A 16837-nucleotide genomic window follows, 5' to 3' on the forward strand; every position below is an offset into this window, starting at 1 on the left:
TTTGAGCGCGCGACACTCTGCGAGTAGCGAGCCGCTAGCCCGGGGGCGGCCTCGTTGGCTTTCGTCACTTGGCCTGGTGCAAGTCGCGCGAGCAACCCGACGCGGCGGTGGCGAGTCCAAATAATCATCCAGGGACCAGCAGGAGTAGGCGGACGCGCTTGTACGAGGGCTGTGTGAACGTTGTAGCCCCATCGTAATCGTGCTGTCTCTTGTTATAGATTCCTTACGCTTATAAACATTTACGTCGCCTGTTGCCCGCACAGCCTCGTGGATATCGCATTTTCGACTGTTCGCGCCGGCGCCCGGCATTTCTATATAGTTACCGTCAAATCTGTGGAATCGTGTGTCCCGCTTGTAACGGAAACAGCTCATAATTTCAGCGTCGCAGTATCGATCGCAGCGGCACTCGGCAGCATACATAGGCTGCGACTGCAATACCCTTCGGAACGAAGAAAGAATCGTGAATTTTCTTCGAAAAGACCGTGGGTACCGCCGTTCGACATTGAGACCGCAATGAAATTGCGACGAGCTAACTGGCCAGTTGGTCGATAAAACCAGCCGATGGAAGAACTATTCATCGACGCAATTGCAAACGGCCACGGCTCAAGCTTTTAAGCTCCATGATGCTCAGACCACAAACTGTTTCTATCGCACGGAAATAGACTACTGCTATAGCAGTATCGAGCGCTTGGATAAGCGCTCGGAGGCTCCTCTTGCGTAGACGTAGGTACGAACAGGGATCGCCAAGATGCGAGTTGCAGTTGCCGGCCGACGAGCGGATCGAACGGCAGCTGCGGCGCGCACTGCGCGCTCGACAACGATCGCAAGGCAATTACGAAAGCAGCGCGTGCGTCGACAGCTCGGCGAGCGCGAACCGTTATCAAATCAAGCGAATCGACGCGACGTTTCGACGGACCGCAGACTCGGAGCGCTAATTCGACGATGTCGCGCTCTCGATTGGCCGATAGCCGGAATAACGTGATTCGGTGTACTGAATATTCGCGATGCGGGGCCGTATTGCGCGCGCCCGAGCGCCGACTAATTAGATTGCAGCCCGCCGTCGCTCCGCGGCTTATTGTAAACGAGCCGCTCCGACCTCGTTGCAATTTTTGCCTTTTTTCCCTCGTGTCCCACCACGCGCGCCACAACTTCTCTTACGGACCGCACACGAGTTGGCTCTACATGACGAAACTGACCGCCGCGCAGGGTGAACAAAGAGAAGTACGCTGATTAGATTCGGTGGATCCGACGAATCTAATCCGATCACTGGCTCCGGCGCAGCTAGCTGAAACTGGCGATGCACGCGAGTCGATGGTCGTCGCCTCGCGAGGACCCGATAATAAGCCTCGAACAACGAGTAGGCGGCACTCGCCATTTCCGCAGGCTTGCCCCACCACCTTTGATCCGGTGCAACAGTGAAATGTAAATCAAGCTGCAGCCCGCTTGCGTGCATTCCGACTTACCGAGCCTCTTTGGGTCAATGGCTCGCTCGTTCGCGACAGGACAGCCTCGGCGCACTCAGTTTTCTTGGACTTTTTAGTCCGCGACGCAGCGTCGACCAACAATTCGATTATCGACGAGGCAGGTTTAGCATCGTTTGCAGAGCTCGCTTGTGCACGCTGCTCACGGTGTCTAGAGTTTCATCTAAATGCAAATGCACTCCAGCGTACGTACGGGGTGTCTTTGCGGCAACAGCCAGCCGAGCTGAAACTCGGCCTAAACTTTATTTGCGAGAGCAAAAGATCCTCTAGTGAACCAGTAGCACATGCCCAGGACGAGTGATGCGAGTGGTCGATTGATAAACGAACGCCCAGATTCAATATATTATCTTTATTTCATCATATAACTTGTTAACATTGATTGATATGGTTCCCGTGGTAAGGGGACTATTACACGTGTATTTACATAATAAATATAGTTGTCATATGCAACTTTGCATACGCCGATCTGGACTGCGTACAATAAATATAAGTTCGCACGCACGCACACGCACACACACACGCACACACACACAATCTGCTCGGTCGGTCACTCGGCAGTTCGGCACTCTCGCTTAATCTACGTAATCGTAACGTTGTCAAGCCTTAGATCAATACCGCACGCCGACTACTGTGGGATAAATTGATAATAATGTTGAAATGGAAGAAACAACCTGTACCTGTGTACGTTGATACATGCAACGACTACTTTTTGTTGATGTAAAAAAGATAGCTTATCGGCAAAGCCGTCGTGAGTGAACTTATGCGATAAGTGTTAGACATTGGTTGTTAATAGAATATGTAAAAGGAAGAATCGTAAGCCGAAAGTTTGGTATAAATGGGAACATCTCGTGGCGTCAACTCCGTGATTTGCAGTTGACTGTCGACTAACTGTATTTGATATCTGTATATAAATTTGCCATAGAGAGCGGTACGGGATGTAGACCGTAGTAGACAAGTGCTCTGTTCGCCGGCAATTTCGATGGATATCCCAGTAAAAAATGTGTAGCTTGCCCCGAGCCTTACCTAATCAATTGCGTGTGCGCGCGCGATTAGGAGTCGAGCTGAACGTTTGGACCCATGAGAGTGCTGTTATAAAATTAAAAGTGCGTCTACAATGGTGACTACGCTGACATTGAATTATACACGACACATGCTATGCACTAGGCTCGTATCCTATTTGCAATTATTAGAATTCCTAATGTACACAGAGTGACGAATCCGTTGCAGTTCGTAAAAAAGGCGCTCGCAGTTGTCGATATTGACGCACGCTATTGTACTCGAGGCAGAAACGATAGACATTATTTGTGCTGAAACGAGCACGGAAGTAAACGATGAGAGTATGGCTGTTGCAGGGCCAGGCGCGTTGGCACTATCAATTAATTGCAACCTCGTTTTCGCTCGCAAACAGCTGCTTATCGCGCCATCCGTCCATCGATAATGTACATTACTGGCCGAATCAGAGCTATAATTAGATTCCAGCAGTGGCGAAAAACAATCGAGTACATTATGCAGCCAATAGTTCGTGTCTGTGTGCGCTCTTATGGCCTTGCCAGCTTCGTTTGAAAAAAGTGTTGGTTTGTTTGGTACCCGTGATAACCGCTATAGTCCAAGTAAAAAATATTCGTCCGATAATTTCTCGGCGAGTAGCGCCGCGCTACGTCGCTTACTATCCTTCTTATCGAGGATTTGGCGTTAAATTAACCGCGAAAAATATGGTGTTCGATCTTCAATTCTTGAATTTTCAAGCTACGTCTTATTACGTCTTATTACGTCTTATTACGTCTTATTACTTGTATACTTGTTCACTTAATCTCTAAATTTTTAAAAATCTGGACCACAATGTTTATGAACAATCACAATGTACGCTGCCGTTATATACAGTTTTCTTCAAAAATTTCTTCCAACAACATAACGTGCCTAGCTATATACTGGTTTTCACGTATAAAAACTTTTGATGCTTGTGCAAATAGAAAGATACTTTTCTAAGAAAATAAGTTTTTCAATTGAACGAATTCATAACAGTCTTTAAAATCTATCCGTGTCCTCAAAATAGACCAACGACCAATGCGGCACATCATCTCACCAGCATCCCCTGCAAACTTCTCGTCTTGCACTTGCTTCCATTTCTCTTGGCATTGCTCGCGAATTCTCGCACAAATAAATCGGCTTCGACTAAAGCAACGAACGAACTCGAAACGTTTTGCTATTCTACACGCATTATCAAACGTAAGCAATATTGTAGAATCTACGCGCACTCGCGAGTTGTTCACACGGTATAGGACATAAAAAATAACGATTAGCTTTTTTTTTTATTTATCACAACCATTAGCACTCTATACCTCCATTCATTATTCAACTAAGCCTATATTGTTTACTACTTCTAACGACCAGCTGCCTATCAAGGGAATATAAACGTCGATTCAGTTACACCATAGACAAAATCTTACATCGCAAGATATATATTACAAGTTATCAGACTTATAAGACAAACTACTAGAACAAAGAAACGAATTGGATCGTTAATCAAAGAACCAATGTGTCGAAAACACAGTTGTATTTTGATATAAAGCGTGTGCCATAGGTTAAAATGCATCGAAATAGAGATAAGATCATCGGAATGCAGTTAACATTGAAGAAATATATTCATTCGTTAATCCGAATGCGAAATGGAATGGAATGAAATAGAATGTGAAATGGTCGCTCGGTTTTAAACGGATATATTATATAAAAGCTTTGAGTGGTTGGATGGAGCTACGGCGCACTTAATGTACCATATTTTCTCTACACAGACTATTCGTTATCTGCTATACGTAACGTACTTGGTTATTTAAAAGGATATATTTTCAGGAGATGATTTTCGCGCGAATGCTCAATCAAGACCAATGAAAGCTGAGCAGCGTAAATATAGGACTTGTGTAGACAGGAAAATGTCAGAAGAAGTAAGAGATGGGCTGAGTATGCAGCACTTGCCGATTAAATGGGTCTCCGTGGAGGTAGCACACGGCAAGAAGACAGCAGCTAGTGGACTGCTACTCGTAGCTACATCAGAACGTATGGCGGTGGTGCAGAGGGACGGACAGAGAGTTTCAAGTGCTGCGAGTCTAACAACCAATCGATACGCGCGCGCGGCCGTCTGTAATTTAGAAACTCGTCTGCATCTGGATTGCAGAATCGATATTGCAAATTAGAACGAGCAAACGCGTCCTGAATTGTGGATATTCATTGTTCTCCAGTCGTGAAACCGACTGGAGGAGCGCTACGGCAGACGCAAGGAGAATGGATCTACGATCTGGAGGTTAGCGAGGCGCGTCGGTACGAATTCGCCGAATAACGCAAGTCAGCTTGCGGAGAACTAGCGAGGGCGAGGCTTGTCTTCCCTTGATACGTGCAGCGCTACGCACCGATGCCTTCGGTCGCGTCGTTACGAGCTAATAGGTCACGTGGAAGCTGTGGCACTGGCGCGGCCGCACCTCGGCAACAAGAGAGGGGGGGGGGGCAAACCGCGGAGTGTCCGCGAAAGCTTGCCGCGACGCGCGCGTCCGCTCGCTGCATCGATCCCGCGGCCTCCTCGAACGCAGCGCGCCGATCGCGCCGATCATTCTCCGCTGGACACTCGGCAGCCCAAGCCCAGTTGGACGCCCGCGAGGATCGATAACGCCCCGCTTGTTTGTCGCTTCTTCGCGGCACCTTTGTTTGCTCGACGAGGCGGCTGCCAATGCACCGATGCCTCGTCGGATCCAGAACTGAACGGCCGTCGTCTCTGGGCTGATGGCGGCGCTCGACGCCTGCAGCTCGCCAGCGCCTCGCGCTCGCAACAGAAACACTATGAAAATTGGACTGCCGGGAGCGGGGCAGGCGACGACGCGGGCTTCCGAAAGCCTTTGTTGGATAAGAAGGAGAGAAGCCCAAACGCCTCGCCATACATCCTTCGCCGTCTTGTCGTTCGAATCAACGCACCCGCCGCGCCGACATTTCACGCTTTCGTGCATTGTTCCAAAACGAACTCCCAAACGAACGAAACGCGAACTTCTAATAAACATCTCGCGATATACATTTCGCGTATCTATACGAGCCATCGTTATGGAACTGGACTTGATCGATGTAACGCTGACGACCAATACGTCGTACAGAGTAATTGACACTTTTCTCGCGAAAACGCGCTAAACGTACATGGCCCTACCTCGGATCGCTTCGCCGTCGCTCTGCTTACCCGAAGCTCGGCAAATAACTACAGCCGACAGTGGTGATCTACCTCTGGTGTAGGCGCGACGATGCAGCTCGCGAAAGGCTTATCGCCCAAGGCGACCTACGAAGTTGTCTGATATAGCCAAGACTATACTCTTGTGCCTAGCAAAACTGCAAGTCGATTGACGGCGGCTCTTGGCGTGCTTGCATGTCATTACGAGCGTTTGCTCGATCGACCAATCGCGGGACTCGTGGAAAGCTGGAAAAAGATGTCGGGCCTCGCAGCGAGCGACCGAACTGAGTGGCCCGTTTGAAAGCGTTCAGACGCATTGATCCGTCGACCTTGAATAATCGCCAGGTCGCACCCGGCTGCCGGCTTGTGCGTTAATTGGCTCTGGAAATAAATGGGATCGATCGAGGCGCGAAGAGAGCAACAAGGCAGACAGCTCGACAGCCCGCTGACGGCAAACCAATCGATGAGCGAGACAAGAGACGCCAAATTAGCGACCCATAATAGCCGCGAACTGTGCAAAGCTGTGCGAAGAAGAAGACGGTTGAACGCATCGCGCTCGCGACTCGCGGACGCTCGGAGGAACAGTTACGTCCGCTGGATGGACGAGAACACGAAGCAGCTGGGAGGCGGGATGAGAGGTCTCGGGCCAGAGACTCGCGCAGCCAGGACCGGGCGAGGAACGGCGAACGCGGAAGTGTGCAGCTTCGTTGGTGTTTACCCGTAGCAGCGTGACGCGCAGCTCGGCAAGTGGCGAGACGAAGGGCTGTGGCGTGTGCCAACTCTGCCGATCGTTCAGAGTTGGATGATGTCGGGCGCGCGGAACTGCACCTTACTGGAGTACTTGGACTCGACGTCGGTGGTGGTGGCCGGCCGGGGAACCAGCGCGAGCCTGCACTCGGGCATCGCCTCGCGCTCCTCGCGCTCCGGCTCCTCGGCCAGCTCCTCCAGCAGCGGCCCGTGTCGGAGCAAGCTGCTGCCTCCGCCTCCGTCCTCTCGCGGCTGCTCCTTCCTCGTGCGCGTCGAATGTCTTGGTTATTTGTACCTGCAATCACAACCAGAATCGCCGGAACCTCGTGTTAGCGCGATCCTTCGCCTCTTTCTTTTGCCATGGGCCTCGATCTTTCGCGCTGCGCTCGTGTAGGCTTGGACTCGGACACCATTTAGCGCCTCATTGTTCTCGAAAATTTTTTCCATTCGACTTATAACACAAAGATCAACACAAAGTCCATAGCAAGCTTGCAGGTGCATCGTCTGTTTTTCGACTCTCCTTCGAAGTTTCGAAACGAAAAATAATGTTCCTTTTTGAAAATTCTTTGACAAAGTGGCGCAAACAATTTTCGTTCTTTAATATTTCAGTATTCTTACTCATTTTCAAATGAAATGGAAAATACACACGGACTCCCTATGCTTGCCATCGATTTTTGCCTGCTTAAGCATGCATCTTCAACTAAAAGTGACCGCCGGTTCTAACTATAGGTATGTAGTTTATCTCTAGTTATTCGATATTGCCTATGTTTCCGGTTAAAAACAAAGCTTTTCGTGCTTTTTAACTAATGAGGCACTCGAGTATCAATAAGAGCAAGCGCTTTTTGTCGAAGGGTATGCAAGGTTCTCAAAAAGGTCACGTGTCTCTAGGGCATTTCAAATATCTGGAAATGATACGCCATGTGTATGAGGTACTTTTAACAATTATCTAAATTCTACTGAATTTACATGAAAATCTATACTGAAGGTTCCTTTAGTGGTGAGTTTTAGCTCTTGTAAAGTCGTAAAACGATTGTCACGAGCATTCCCAGTTATATTTTTCTCTCCGAAACCTCATAAAATAATAAAGTGAAAAAATGACGAGCGCACAACATTTCCGAAATTTTTCAAGAATTGAATCTCCAATCAATCGATTTTTCCTACAACACTCTACGACGATTTATGGCAAAAATGTTAAAGATCATCCCAAGTAATTTGAGGTGAACAAAAGTTCCGTGACGATATTTTTAGTAGAATGGTTTTTCATTGCCAACAAAGCAAACTTTTCATTTCAGTGTTTTATACCGATTGGCCCCATAAAAATATCCTCGTAAAAACAGTCTTATTGTAAGTAAAAATGCTTTGTTGAATTAATGCTAATAAAAACAAGTGGCATTCAGAGCAATTGCATTCAAATTCATTGTGTTCTCTACATCAGGCCAATATAACAAAAAAGACAGATTATCGAGTTTTATGTAATTGCATGACCCACTTTCTTATCTTGCTTTATACGTCAATGCAACATTTTGCAAGGATATTTTTTAGTAAAAAGTAGAAGCACACGGGATTTTCGAATAAACAATTTTTTGCCGCATAATTATGTTGTCTGCATTACATCAACGATTATCACGTTCGTGGAGTTTACTCGAGTTAGCGCGCAGCAAACAGTCGGGCCCATCGACATTTTTGATAACGGCAGCCGACATACAAATTTGAACGTGAAAGCGGAGCGTGCGGATAACTGAAATAACACGACCGGCCGTGGGGTTTCCGGCGAGAAATTCGAGTTGATTTAGCAAAACAATGGAGCAATTGGTGCAGCGCGCCAGAGCGACGTAAGTCGACATTGCGTGGTGCACGTAAGCTTATAAGGGCGTGCAGCGAGTCGCTCGCGCGAAACCTGAATTCGAAATGAAAAGCGCCGTGCTTTAATTGCATTTGGGGGGCGAGGCTGGCAGGGCGCCGCACGCACGGCGATTCGGCCTGACTGCCGCGGCAACCGAGTCTCGGCAAGCAAATCGTCCGCGCGAACGCGAACCGCGCGGTCCCGCGCGGCTGTACGGAGAAGCCAACCTTTCTGGCCAGGGGCAGGCTAAAATCCTGCAGAACAGCAGGCCCAGGCCGATCAGCAGGCTGACCAGCATGACCAGGTAGACGACGGCGAGGTGCAGCAGCGAGAACACGTAGAGGGTCTTGTGACACCAGCGATTGGGCTCGAACAGCGTCGGCGCGTAGTCGGGCCACCGTATGCTCAGTATCCAGTAGTTCCCTGCAAGCAGCCACGACGAGGAAACGCTAGCCACCAGGCGGCTCGCCGGCGCTGCGCGGTCCTACCGAGGGCGAACCAGCCGACGAGGAAGCAGGAGAGGGCGATCGATGCGAGCCCCGTGGGCGACAGCTGCGACCTGGAGCCCGGCACCGTCAGCACCTCCGGCCGCCTCGAGCGTATCTGCGAGTACAGCGTCCAGAACATGCGGATGCTGCCGAGGCTGCCGCCCACCAGCATGTAGACCGGGATGTGCGGCTCCCGCGGGCAGTCCCTGACGAACTGCACACCTGCAAGCCGAGCGACACTGGGGCATCGATGGGCGGGCCGGCGGCCGGCGACCTACCGAGGATGAGCATGACGATGGGCATGGCGGAGAGGAGCGCGAGGAAGACGGTGACGGGCGTGGTCTTGCCGACGACCCGCAGGGCGCGCAGCGCGAAGTCGCAGCTGCCGCTGGCCTCGAGGTGCGCGTCCTTCAGCTGGAAGACCAGCGAGCCGTAGGCGGCGACGCCCACCGGGCCGGCCGGCCCGCTCGCCGCGCCCGGGCCCTGCTGCAGGCCGCCGACATTTTTGCATAAATATGGCGCGCCCTCGCACAGCCGCCGCGACTCGTCGCCTGAAACCTGACGGCGGCCCGCGCTGTACTGGCGTCCGTGGCGCTCGCGGCGGCGAGGCTCACCTGCGAGACCGAGCTGCTCGGCCGCCTGGACTCCGGCCAGCCGTAGGCGAGGCCCGCCTGGGCGGCGCCCGCGCCGCCTCGGCCGCTGGCCGCCGCCGGCGCGCCGCTGCTGCCGCTGCTGGTCCTGCTCTTGGCCGCGCCTGCCGACCAGCGGAGCTGCCTCAGTGCCGTGCGCCGGGTCGCGGTCCGCGCTCGCGGCGGGTCGCCCGGGCCTGGCAGCTGTCCCCAGTGACTGCGCGCGCGTCGTCGCGATCGGCGTGCTCGAGTCGCAACGCAGCGGACGGCTTCGGCGGAACGATATCTCCGGCTATCTCCGGTTTCCTTCGAGCTTGCGCGCAGCTTCTGGCTAATTTAAGCTCCTGCTAATTCACTTGATTACTTGGGATACCGAGGCTGAGCGAACGTGCGTACGCTGGCTCGAGTGTTTTCTCTGCTGGCGATGCCTCGAGTAGCTGTATAAATTAGCACGTAAACAACTATCTTGCCGGGCGCAAGACTCTCGAGTTAACGAGCGGGGCTCCGAAAATTCAGGCGCCACGGAAACCATTAATCTGAATCAGAAGTGCCTGCAACCGGGTAAGTTTCGACGCGAAGCTGCTCCTTCAATTCGGCTGTTTGCCAAGCCAAAGCACTGACTGCGAAAAACTCTCTCCATCCGAGACTTACACAGTCAGCTTGGAAAGGTGTCAATGACAAGCAGCTATTCCGACGGAATAACGAAGTGAATCCGAATCAGCGAGAAGTCGCAGGACTTGAGTGATCGAGACGCGCGAAGCGTAAAATTACCCCATCTAAATGTAGCGCGAGGCTGTTGACTCCGTGCAAGAACATTGGCCGGACGAAGAGCGTCTTTCGTTTCACCTGTCACGTTATTTCAATGAAAAAGTGAATTAAAAATCAAACAAGTTACACATTTAAACCGACAATAACGCACGAGTACTTTGATCGTTCGCTAAGCGCATTGTTCGTAGCAACTGCTCAAAGGTATTCCGAAAGGTTTCCCTAAAAGGCTACACTGCGCCGAAATGGCCGAGCACGAAGGCTGATAACGATAAGAGAGATCGTAAAGTCGAAGTCACAAAGCCGCTACTCCGACGCGTAAGGGTACCCACATAACATAACCAGTAAGTTTTAGCGCTAGCAATCGTCTGCAGAGCCTTTCCCATATGCAGCTCGCACGACGTGCACCTGGAGATGATCAACCGAATCAGCGGCGTACTGGGAAAATCAGTAGCTATTCCGGCCAGTGAACGTTCGACTCGGACTGGCGGATCCGTTGTGGAATTGGTCTGGAGCTGGTTTTGGGCGGCACGACGCTCGGGGCTCGCGCGTGACTCCGGCCAGGCCGAGGTTCGCCGAGCTAACGAGAGCGCGGACACCGGAGTGGCATCGCGACGGAGAGGAGCCCCGAAATTGGCTCGGTCGCACGCGACGCGGCCCGAGAGCCTGCTCGATCGATGGAGCGCCAGGTGCGGCCGCGAGGGTACTCACCGTGGTCCTGGGAGTGCCTCCTGGGCTCCTGCTGCGCCGGCGCGTAGACCTGCTGGCCCGGCCACGGCCGCCTGGCCGACTCCTGGCCGAGGCACAGGCTGCCGCGCGGGCTGCGCTCCAGCTCGGCGCCGATGCTGCCGCGCGGGCTGCGCGCCGCGGGCGCCGCGGGCGGCTCGTCCTCGACGCCGCCCAGCGAGCCGCGGTGGCCGGCGACGCTGCCGCGCGGCGACCGGCCGGCCAGCGCCTCGTACGGGGCCACGGAGCCGCGCGGCGAACGGCCGCCCGGCTCCGGGCAGACCGAGCCGCGCGGGCTCTGGCTCGCGCACTCCGAGGCGATGGAGCCGCGCGGGCTGCGTTCCTGCGAAGCCCCCGGTCGGTAAGCCTGCCGGCAGCGGCCGCGCGGCGCAACCCACCTTCAGGTCCATGGGCGAGACGCTGCCCCGCGGCGAGCGACAGGCGGCGGTGGCCGCGGCGGCGGCGGCCAGCTCCGGGCAAACGGAGCCCCGGGGGCTGCGCTCGGCGAAGTCGATGTTGGCGAGGCTGCCGCGCGGACTCCTGGGCGCGGCGGCGCTCTCGGGCACCAGCGAGTGCCGCGGGCTGCGCCCGGCCTCGGGCAGCAGGGCGGTGCGCGGGCCGCGCCCGTAGGCGCCGTCCAGCGGCACCAGCGAGTTGCGCGGGCTCAGCGACTGCGGCTCCGGCACCAGCGAGTGCCGCGGGCTGCGCGGCGTCGCCTGCGGCACCAGCGAGCCGCGCGGGCTGCGCGCGCCCTGCGTCCACTCGTCCGGCAGCAGCGAGTTGCGCGAGCTCCTCGTCGCGTCGGGCGCCAGGCTCAGGCGCGAGGCGCTGAACTGCTCCGGGTCGGGCAGCAGCCTGCGGCTGAACATCTGCAACCGACCAGCCCGCCCTGCACGACCTGCTGCACAACCGGGGCCCGGCTGCTTGCGCTCCTCCCCCGTTCGAGGCAGTGATTATTGCTTTCCGGCTCGCACGCCGGAAATCAATCGTTACTCCGATCGAGTCTTTCGATTACAGCACTGTCGCGTTGCTTGGCTCTGTTATTCTTATCAAATCCAGTACGCGAGCGGCGCGTTAAGGTTTCCCAACGAAACCAATGACAATGCGTTTCTTAAATATTACAGTCCTCCCGCAACCACGTCGCGCAGCGTTCTAACAAGGAACGTGAGACAGCCACGATATGAATACCTTCGCTTCGATGTTTTCAGTCGCTCAGTCCGTATCGAGCATTTAGTAAGTTGAGCAATGATTTTACATGTCAAAGACAAATTTAAAAATATGCGCTTCAATCGTGTCGGCTTATGCTAATGAACGTAATATTTGACAGCGTTGCAATCAAGATCGAGATCGCGTCACCGACGGGATCGACGAGAAATTCATTTGCTAACCCTGATAATTCAGAAATAAATAAGTTTTAAAAGATTGTGCCTTTTGTGTTTGTGGTATTGTATAATAAATTTTAGATGCTGAATTTTAGAAAAATTAACTTTACATCGTTCTTATGTTGTTGTTACATGGAATAAAGATAGAAAAGACGATTAAAAATTTAAGCGTTAACGATTTTAAGAAGATATCGCGTGGGAATATTACTGCTACTGCCGACAACATAGCCAAATTACGTGATTGCCTTGTGAGTGCAGATGATAATGATACGATTGTTCGAGAACGGCTATCGTAAAAAGAAGCGACTTAGCGAAGTGAAGTGCGAGCGACAGACGTGGAGTACACTAGGCTACAAATCAATGAGTTGGCAGAAGCGTTGCAATCAATAGCGTCGATCACTCTTAACAAATAATAACACAGCTGGCAATTAGAATATCAAAACAGACGACAGGACAAAAAGAAAATTATCTAGGGAAGCAGCAGCAGCAGCAGAGCATTAGGACAGCGGAAGGATCAAGGCAACTAACAAATCGGCAACAGCGAGAAACCTAGCCACGGCTGAGTGGAACGCCGAGTGGAACTTCCAATTCTTCTCCACATTCCACATGCACCGACCTTATTCGCATGTTACGATTAACGCAATCGCAGAATAAATTGATTATTCTAGCAGCCATAGCGAAACATGTGAAAGCTGATTGCGGGAATTGACAATGAATCTGCGAAAGAAATTTGAATTTCCTCGAAAATTTGAAACACATCAACCGTTTGGACTCTCACCTAGAATGCTTTCTTTTGCTGAATAACCGATATAAAAAGCAGCATCGACGATTTATTGAAATGTGTTACAATTGGATCAAGCGAGTCAGAGTATTCCAGATATGGTTACCGGTGGAATATGCGCGCACACATGGAAAGGCACAACAATGCCGAAAAGTCATGGATACTTTTGATCTACTGTTTTTATGGCACTTTCCTTCGGATCCAAAAAGCAAAGACGAAAGAACGAATGCAGCGGTCAGCCAGTTCGACAACCTACTTGGATTTGGGCATACATACATATCGTATTCAGCTGCGAATAGTATCAAGTATTATTCATCGAAACTCAATCACATTCGTATCCAATATCAATGTTTGCATCACATTTGCCAATGTGTCTTTTATACTAACGAATATAATCTGAGTGAATAAATATTAACTGCATATCAATGAATTATTAACTCACAAAATGTATACGCAAGAAAAATAGTAAAGTAATAATGTGTATCAACTATCGAACACTAAATAACATAATACATGTATATAATTAAAGCAACTTTCTATTATAAAAACAAGTTCCAAAAACTATCGAATTTTGAATTTAAACTATAACAGAAGCCGCATATCCGAAATGCAATATTTTTTTGCTGAATTTCAATTGAAACACAATATCTTTTTTTGAAAGCTGAAAAACATCACTGATCAACATCGATCTACCTATAAAAATGAGGAAAATTTCTTTCCAAGACGATTGAGCGATATTATCCGCTCACCACTCCATATGTTGGGGGAGTATTTCTGCGAGACATTCGTATTATCCCATTCCGAAATATTGCGTGTTTCCATGAATCGAGTGTGACCAAGCTCGTCCAAGCTTTAGCCAACCAAGGTTATCATCCCTTGGTTGTTGGTCCTATAATTTTTCAAAAAGAAAGTCAGCTAAGACCTAAGCCATAGCTTTCGACTAAAGGCAAATCTCTTTTTACCAGGACTCATTCTAAGCGATAAGCTATCTAAAAAGCTTGTGATATTTTTAATTCATACGTTTCGAAAAGGACACATGTTTTGAGAACATATATGTAGGAAATGGAAAAATAATATGAAACCTTATACATTTATCAAGTACTTTCGGCAAAAATGTAGGCAATTAGTTGCCTACATTTTTGCCAAAAGCAGCTAATAAATTTATGCTGCACGTTATGCTCGAATTCGCTGCAGGTCAAGCGCCCTTGAGGTACTTGCTTTATTCGAAACTCCATATGCCTTTTTAAAAAAGCACGAGTCTCTTCTATCCGAGAAGTCAAAATTAAATTCGGTATGTTTTTTTATGTAGCGGTTGAACGTGATCGTGTAAAAATTGAAAATCAGTACACCCCGTAGAATGCAAACACCGTGTCCCAACGAATGAGATCAAACCCTTTCAATTTGCGCGAAAACGTATTTCGAGAAAAATCACATTAGATACACCACTTTTGTCTTTTCAAAGTTGACAAAAATTGATGAGTTCTTTTGTGAAGAACGCCCTTGTTTGCGACAAATCATTGATTGCACATCCCGAATGAAGTAGCAAGTTTTTGCAATTGGCTAACATCCGTGAAGTCTGTGTGTTGGCTTATTTAGGTCGCTCAACGCGAAGACTAATATTTACAGTTGCTTGTACGGGTCGTATAAAAAAGTTAGGCAAGCGAGTTTGAAACTTTACAGAGTATATTTTATATTCAAAAATAGAAGGACTTTGAGTGCAGTCAACAAGCAAGTTAGAGCGTTTTCATTATGTAATATGATTATCTTATTAAGCGAATTTGAAGCTTGCATAAAGATGCATGATGCAGAGCTCGCACATATTAAAAACAAGTGATATCACCTCAGGTGCATCGGAGCGCAATACTGTTGAAGTAGTAATGCAAAAGCAATGTTTGATAGTAATAGCAACATTGATGTACGGAGATACAGATTACGAGAGAGAAGCAGAGAGTAGCCGAAAAGGGAGAGAGAATGGAAAGGGAAAGCGAGCTGGAATATAGAGCAAAGCGATAAGGTAGCTGATGCCTCGAGGGAAATACCAGAGGCAGAATAACTGGATGTCGGTCGGGAGTAGTTCGCGAGAACATTAAAATTTTAATGCAAATAAAGCGTAACTCCGCACCCGATAGATATATCCGCAGTGTAGTCAACGCGCAAAACTCACGGAACAACTATTTGCAGTGTATCGCGTTGGCGTCATCAGTCAGTTTCCGCGAACGAGAAAGACCGCATCAATTCGAGAACTCCCCGTAGCCTCCTCGTTTCAAAAATTTTAACCCTCCTCGTCTATGCTCCCCCTTCTGCTACAATCAACTTCAAATTGATTTTCAAGCTCATTAATAGGCATTCAGCAGTCAGAGCTTAGGTGAATGACTCTTCTGACCCTCGTTTATTGTTCCCTCCTTCGGCGCTTACTTCAATTGTTCAGACTATTTGCGTCCTTCAAAATGACTATTATTGAATTATTGTTAATCTATTACAATTTTCTTGTACCTTTTTCAAAATTGTTGAATTGTTTTCTTCGCCCTTGTAAACTTCGGGACAGTAATGTATAGATATATGTTCTCCGAAAAGGGCACTACACATCAAGAAAAGAATTTGATGAAAATTTGACTGAAGAAAGATATTGTTGGTGCTAGGGACAACGTGACAAATGCAAATATTTCAAATTGCAGTTAAGATATATAAAAAGCTTCTACAATAAGTTTTTAGCAATCTCTCAACTCTTATAGTCTAATTGAAACTGCTAAAAATCCCATAACTATTGGCGTGTTATACGCTAATTTCAATTTAGTTGTTTTTATCGTTACTCGGTGGATTCCATTAGCCACTACATAGCGTTTTCTCGGATTGCGGATCGAAAACGGCCCCTGAATTTAATTGAACGGTTTTAAGGTTAACTGCGAATATAAGAATAAACATTAACGGACAGCCAATAGGATATAATCATAGATGCATGGTGGACCTGTACTGGTTTAAAATAGCTAGACGATATCCCTGGTATGAAGCAACCCACCTATTTGCTTAGTTATGCAATAGGTGGGATTATCGATCGTCTTGGGAAGCAAAATTTAGCTACATAGAACGACAAGCCGAACCAAAACCAATTTGAAAACGAAAAATCCTGGTGCCAACTCAAGCACCTCACCGATCACAACGAGTGAAAGGAAGTGTGGAATGATTCGCCTGTAACGATAACGATAACGTGATAACAATGTCAGTGTATGTCGCACTGTCACGTAGAGGGACGATAGGTCATACTAATGAAACCGTCATGTGCTTATTGATAGGTTGATATGTTTCTTATCAAAGTTGGAAAGCTTTTATACTCAGACCTAGCTAGGCTACTACTCTTTGGAGAATGGATTCAGCTGCATTTAAAATTGGATCTCTAACAGTATTATGGATAACGTTCGAAACCTAAATGGAAAACGGAAACAATAAAAGAAAAATAAAGGTGGTAACTTAAGCAATTCTAAGTTTATATACCAAAAGATTTAATGAACTAAGATAGCGAATATCAGCACTCCAGGAAACACCAGAGCATATTTTCTAAGAATGACTTCACGATTTACTACGACTACGAAGAAGCTGAAAAGCACGAGTTTTCTCATTAACAAAAAAGAAACTGTTAAGGATTTATCGATATATCGTACCATCCGTTAATGATCCACTATAGGACATCTTGAAAATTATTTCCATAAACAATTGCTGATTAACGCCGTTGCCCTAACGAACGAGGATAACAAAGATCTCTATCAGGTAATTATATTAACAAGTTTTCCTCTGTATGAAAG

The 16837-nt window shown here is 49.0% G+C and overlaps 1 protein-coding gene across 2 annotated transcripts in view; it reads right to left on the reverse strand.

Annotated features, from left to right (window-relative positions):
* Positions 1-1835: 1835 nt before the first annotated feature.
* Positions 1836-16837, reverse strand: part of LOC131675471 (uncharacterized) — a 32045-nt gene continuing 17043 nt past the window's right edge. For both annotated transcript variants that reach the window (XM_058954489.1, XM_058954538.1), the window contains 7 exons: positions 11276-11746; positions 10863-11220; positions 9372-9511; positions 9036-9315; positions 8758-8979; positions 8497-8692; positions 1836-6721 (listed from right to left, as the gene is read on the reverse strand). In XM_058954489.1, coding sequence (XP_058810472.1) covers positions 6712-6721; positions 8497-8692; positions 8758-8979; positions 9036-9315; positions 9372-9511; positions 10863-11220; positions 11276-11746 — 1677 coding nt within the window. In that variant the 3' untranslated portion in view covers positions 1836-6711. The remainder of the gene's footprint in view (positions 6722-8496; positions 8693-8757; positions 8980-9035; positions 9316-9371; positions 9512-10862; positions 11221-11275; positions 11747-16837) is intronic.

This window comes from Phymastichus coffea, unplaced genomic scaffold (genome assembly GCF_024137745.1).
Source record: "Phymastichus coffea isolate CEN01 unplaced genomic scaffold, Cenicafe_Pcof_1.1 PCOF00001, whole genome shotgun sequence".
NCBI lineage: Eukaryota > Metazoa > Arthropoda > Insecta > Hymenoptera > Eulophidae > Phymastichus > Phymastichus coffea.